At 41.9% G+C, this 6134-nt stretch overlaps 1 protein-coding gene across 2 annotated transcripts; it reads right to left on the bottom strand.

Moving 5' to 3' along the window:
• Positions 1-1049: 1049 nt before the first annotated feature.
• LOC147638480 (uncharacterized) lies at positions 1050-4872 on the bottom strand. Of its 2 annotated transcripts, XM_086798388.1 has the most exons (8): positions 4130-4872; positions 3833-3964; positions 3288-3404; positions 3089-3184; positions 2546-2641; positions 2409-2459; positions 1415-1695; positions 1050-1366 (listed from the first exon to the last, which is right to left on the bottom strand). In XM_086798388.1, the coding sequence occupies exons 1-8, from the start codon at positions 4271-4273 to the stop codon at positions 1267-1269; spliced, it is 1017 nt and encodes a 338-aa protein (XP_086654514.1). In that variant the 5' UTR covers positions 4274-4872; the 3' UTR covers positions 1050-1266. The 2 variants fall into 2 exon arrangements, with proteins under 2 accessions (XP_086654514.1, XP_086654513.1); XM_086798387.1 differs by having other exon boundaries at positions 1050-1695.
• Between the last annotated feature and the right edge of the window lie 1262 nt (positions 4873-6134).

Below are 6134 nucleotides of genomic sequence, written 5' to 3' on the forward strand. Positions count from 1 at the left end.
CGTCTGAGGATCATAGTCATGGTGCAAGGACATTCCTTGGTTTTTTTTGCAATGATTTTCACTCGCAATTTATATTTGAATTATTATATTAAACGATTAAAAGTAGTGATTTTATTACAATTAGAAAGGCTTAATATGGAGTGCATGTGTGAACTCTTATTTAGATGCGTGTTTGAGTAAAAAACTTAGATCAAGGATGTGATTTCACCCCGGCTCCATAGACCCAATGGCAAGGTGTAAGGCTAGGCCCACGGAATTGTACAAGACAAGCCTGAGTTTATAAAACTAATCTAAATTATAAGTGATCAAACATTGAAAAGAGGGCTATCGGACAGAACCAAGATCAGGGATTTTTTTCCAAATAAACTCACTCGTAATGTCAGTTTTGTAGACCAAAAATGAAGCATTCCATGGATTAGTTCAAAAACAGACATACTCCTTGCCGTTCGTAAATGCTTCTTGGTTCATACACAAGATAAAGCGATGGGAGTTGACGTGTATCTTCTTTGAATTTAACCTAAAATAGCACTTAAGAATTGACCACTCAAATATATTCCTCTACATTATTGACATTTCACTTAGGAAAAAAATTGAAATAAGATCATGTTTGAACAAATAATACTCCAATAATTATGCACCTAACTTGCAATAAAAGACAATGGACACACATCCGTAGACCTCTGGTTCGTTCACTTATTAATACTTCAATCTTTACGCATCCACCTTAGTGTCGAGTAACATACTTCAAAAGGCAATGAAGCCGTGTCGACCTCTCAATCACCACCCCTGAAGGACACTTATTGTTCTTTAACACCTATCTTCATGTCTAGTAGCATAAAAGGTAAATGGACATCTCTGTGGATGCAAAGCTCGACGACACCAAAAATTCCTCCCAACAAAGGACTCCTCTTGTTCGTTCACTTCTCCTTACGACTACCAAATACATTCTCAGTTGCCACAACCAAATACACTACACAATAAAATGCTCAAGGTTCCACTGGGCATCCAATTGTTCTTTTTAACCCTTTTTTTTTTCAAAACTCGATCTAGACTCGGAAGATAATGATAGGTTGAGGGGTTGCCACAAAATTGGAGATTGTACAAAACGCTGCCTTAGCCCATCTACCTATTCAAAAATGTTGGGTTATGGAACAAAAGCATCCCACTCCAAAACCCTCTATAGATAAAACTCAAAAGAGCCTTTTAATAATGGCAGAGTTGCGAGACGACAAACTGGAACTAGGCATTAGTTTTATCCATGTCTTTCTAGACCATCTCACATAAGATCGGAGTTCTATGGTCAGTTTCAGAAGGCAAGACTGATGATTCATTGGGTTGCATTCTATGATCAGTTGCAGAAGGCAAGGCTGATGATTCATTGGGTTGCATTCTATGATCAGTTTCATAAGGGAAGGCTGATGATTCATTGGGTTGCATTCTATGGTCAGCTTCACAAGGTAAGGCTGGTGGTTGACTACATGGAGTTTCATGGTCAGTTTCGGAAGGCACATTTGATGATTGACTTGGTGGAGATCCATGGTCGGTTTCGGCAGGCACGCCTGATGATTGACTGGCCAAGGGACTGATGGTAATGCTGACATCGCCATCAGAATGCAGCCCTTCTTTACCACCACCGGCACCTTCTGCTTTCTCAGATACCTCCACTTTGGATTGCAAGACTTTTCCAAGCATGACCTGATACAACCAAAGCATGAGATGAGAAACTTGTAAACAGAAACAACACCACTGCCTCTCACTGGGTATCATACAAGCTAAGCCATTCAGTACATCAGAGACCATCCTGTCCATCAGTGAGACAGGTAGACTGTAGTCCCAGAATCAGCACATGTACCTACCTCTCCAAACAAGTCCACCCCGGCAGCCAGCCCATGGGATGGGCAGCCACATATGCAGAGCCATCTTGCATGGCAGGCCTTTCCCCCTCTAAATTCAATATCAAGAGATACACCTCTAGTCTACAGAAGGATCAGGTAGCAGGCTAGTCAACAGTCACAGCAACACCAACAATACTCATCTTACACAATCTCAAACTTGGTTTTTCAAAATGCCATGCAAGCCCTTCAATAGGTCAGGGATCATCCAAACTATTATTAAGACAGGCAAACTAATCTCAGAAACCATCACATATGCATGTCCCTCCCATCCCGTCAACCCGGCGAATGGGCTAGCCAGCCAGCAAGCCAAATCTGCAGCCATTTTGAATGGTATGCATTTCACGCTCTTTGTATCTAATGCCCATAGGAAAGACACCTCTAGAGTACCACACAATAAGCCAGAAGAAACTACCACTGCACAGCATATCACATATCATATGGAAGGATCAGGTATCAAGATAGTCAACAGTCACAGTATAGTATGTATTCCCTTTTCTTAGATAGGAGTGCTACCTTCTTCCCATCAGGCTGCTGGACAGTGACAAATCCCTCCATCTGTGAGCCCTGCCACTTTGAAGAAAGAAAAGTTAATGGCATACACTTGTGATTCAAACCAAAGCAAGAGGAAGGAGAACAGCTTTGGGAAGTACCTCCTGTAGCTCCGAGTTGCTTACATAGCGACAGCCCGGAACCACTGGCTGGGTGAATAAGGCAAACATGTGGAATGCAATGTAAGGCTGAGGTGCCTGCACAAGTTTAAGTAATAATAAGAGCTCAGCACAAGCAAGAGCATGCTAGAGGACCTATACATACCAACTGAAAGTCCATGCAAACGTCATTCGGAATGAAACTTCTTCCACACCAAAACAACATTTAGATCGAAAGAACGACCTATGATACACCCATTAGCATCCACCACACAATAACACACGCCCCATTTCAAGATTCTAAGTCCAACAGAGACATCTTGACATCATCAAGCAGCCTCCTGCATGATCCTATGACGTCAAGAGATCAACATGGATTTGGCTATGGTGCTCCAACAAACTTGCATTTCCACCACCGGGAATGGATAACACATCACATCCCTACATGTCATCAAGGACCAAGGAGTGGGTACATGGTATCCATCTTAATCTCTCTAAACTAGGTCAGAATCTAGGCTAGCATCAATTAGATGTTTATCACAATACCTGTTGACTGGATGAAGAGCGACTGTGTTGAGGCCCCAAATGTGTTGGATACTTGAGGTAGCGTCCCATCTTGATCATGAGCACAGCTACAAGGAACTGAGAGAAGAAAAGGCACTACAGTTTCAGAAACATGTACGGCATGATGCAATAAAGGCAATGCCATGCTGCCAGCTAACTTCATAGTGGTGCCATATTATACCTCATATACCAGTAGGGTACAATACACAGCGAGTAAGAGTTTGTTTTGTAAGCGTTGCTGCCGGTTGGCATAAACCGTAGTCGAGAATAAGGAGAGGGGCACTTGGACAATTGCAAACTGCAATTTCAAATATGAGGGCATTAGTGGAGTGCACTCAAATGTCATTAGGAGTGTTACATTCAAAAACGGTAATGGCCAATTTGGCATCAAGGATTGATGACATAGGTAGCAATTTGGCATCAAGGGTTGATGACAGAAGGTTGCTTAGGCTAGCCTTCCCATGTAGGTGAGGAGGCAATGCTGCACATCAACCTAATAAAAGCTAGATCACTTATACACACAAGAAAACTGACCATAACTCAAGTCAACAAGGCATCAAAATTGATCATTCCTCAAAGAAAGTAATAATCAAGTTGGTGTCAACAGTGATGGAATAAGGCTTCTTTATCGATCTTCCCAGGGAGGCTTGGAAGATGGGCATAAATGTACAAGCATTACTAAGTAACATTTGGAACGATTTTTGGCAAAAAATATACAGTACTTACAAGAGAAGGAAGCATGCCTCCTGTGAACATGAAGGCTATGAGTTCACAAATCCGATTGACTATCATGGGGCAGAGGTGCCAAGCGAAGTACAAAGTAGAAAACTGGTACCAGAGAAATGCACCTAGAACACTCTGCAAAGCGAAAAAGGGTTCAACCCCCCATTAGAAGAGCATTGCAACACTCTAAACCCTAAGAACTGCATGCTCAACAGATGGCATATAACCTACATTGCCTTCTACTTAGGCGTCCTGGCATACGTGGAAAAGCTTCCAGGCTATGGCAGCTTTTGTGCTTACCAGGTCCACCAGGCTGAGAACAAAGGCCGCAGTGAAGAGGTGCCAGTTTTCCATCGCCCAAAGCGCTTCAATAGTGGAGGAGAATCGCCCAATAAACGCCTTCTGCATGCACTTGAGCTTGCCAAGGAGAGGACCCAAAACCATATGGAACCTTGCAGGGGGGGTATATTTCCCAATCAGGGTTTTTACATGCAGCAAGGCCAGGGGTTGTGGATACTCCGATGTTTCCAAGCTATGCTGCAGAGCTAAGCCTGATTATATCAATTGGAGCTTAATAGGAGCAATTAGGGCTTCATATGATCGATTAGAGCTTAAGTCGATCACTCTAATGGGTGCTGTCTGGCTTCTGCTGCAACATTCGAAGACATAGAGGTGCACACTAAGCCACAGAGAGTAACTCCACAGTAATAGTGATATGAAAAGAGAAGGGAAGGAAAGGCTCTGCAAAAATGGTAATGGGTAATCTTTTCTACAGCAAAATTACAGCACGCAGGGTACAGAAAAGACTGCAGATGTGTGCGTATGTGCGTCACTCTGCGTATATGTGCACTGTGTATGAGTAAAGAGAGAGAAAGAGAGAGTGCACTCTACTGTCTGTGTATCTGCGGGTAGCAGTGAAAAGAGTGAAATTTTTCACACATGTGAAGCTGAAATGCTCGCAGCCTGGTAGTTGCCCTCGTTTGTGTGAGGGTGAAGCTGCATTGATTCCCTCACTCCGCCCCTCAGTTCACACTCTCCTCATGAAGTGAACGAGTGAGTGATACTAGTGTGAAAGTACTGCTGCCCTGGTAGGAAGTAGGACTGATTTGGTCATATAATCTATTTGTATATTCCACCGCATCTATCAGCACTCAGTTATATAATGTATTTTCTATCAAATTGAATATATATTTTTATATATAGTGCTTATTCTAATGTACATACGTATATGTGAAATCCAACTAACTATATCAGCTTGTAAATGTATTTAGTACCTACCTATGTAGGTACTAAATTCTAATGTCATTGTGCATCACATCTCCCCACACTTGTGTGTACACTTGAGCCCTTTCATGCCCTCCCGGAAATGTGGTATTTAGAGCCTCCCCGTCGTCGTCGCGCACCGTTCACACGAACAATATACAATTGGAGACAAGGCAATTGCATCACAATGCACCTTAGAGGGATTTATGAGGAAGTTCTATGTCTATACTCGTGTATGCTTGTATGAAGGCTACACATTATCAAAATGTAAACCCATGATCGTTAGGCGTGTTAGAAGGTACATAAAGATAGGAAAGTAGATGGCAAGTTAAAGGCATTTTCACACATGGCCCAAAAATGCAAGAAGGTACATAGTTAGTTGTTGTTCACACTGCAGAATCAAGAAGAACCCCTTTTGGGGCTAATGCTTTTACGCATGGATTTTTGTGATTTTGACAAAGCGCTGCTTTTAAGTTGTTTTGTAACTCTAACATATATTACTTTATGAGATAAGGAGCTTTGCACAACAATTGAGACTTAAGATTGTTACTTGATTTGAGATCATTTAAACACTTTCCCTTACCCAAAGTATGGTAAATCCTTATCAACATCCACTTCATGCCTGATTTGTACAGCTTCATTACTGGGGAGGATTGGCTCTAAAAACAAACTTGGCCAACACTTTTTAGCCAATCTTACTTTTTCAGTCCCACTGATCACTTGCTTTATGTATCAGCCAATCCAATCCAATCTTACTTTTTCAGTCCCACTGATCACTTGCTTTATGTATTAGCCAATCCAATCCTTGCATGGTGAAAGATTGGACATGTGTATGGTGTGAGCACTTGCTAAAATAGGCTCTTGTTCAAAAAACTCCTCGAGCCCATAGAGATTGAGCTTCTACTATGGGCATGCACTTAATAAGTAAAAGCCTCTAGGTTTTATACACTTTTGTGGCCATTGTTATACCATGGTGGCAAGGAATGCAATGTTGCAAAACACCCATTCCGTATCTAAATGTGTTCCTTCATTGTTTGTTTGT

Source organism: Cibotium barometz, chromosome 5, assembly GCF_041138505.1.
Source record: "Cibotium barometz isolate CiBa-2024 chromosome 5, ASM4113850v1, whole genome shotgun sequence".
Taxonomy (NCBI): domain Eukaryota; kingdom Viridiplantae; phylum Streptophyta; class Polypodiopsida; order Cyatheales; family Cibotiaceae; genus Cibotium; species Cibotium barometz.

Coding starts and splice junctions, on each gene's coding strand:
- LOC147638480 (XM_086798387.1), bottom strand. CDS start 4,273: ATGGTTTTGGGTCCTCTCCTTGGCAAGCTCAAGTGCATGCAGAAGGCG. Junction 3,965..4,129: donor TTCTCAGCCTGGTGGACCTG/GTAAGCACAAAA, acceptor TTCGCTTTGCAG/AGTGTTCTAGGTGCATTTCT. Junction 2,460..2,545: donor GCAACTCGGAGCTACAGGAG/GTACTTCCCAAA, acceptor TCAAAGTGGCAG/GGCTCACAGATGGAGGGATT.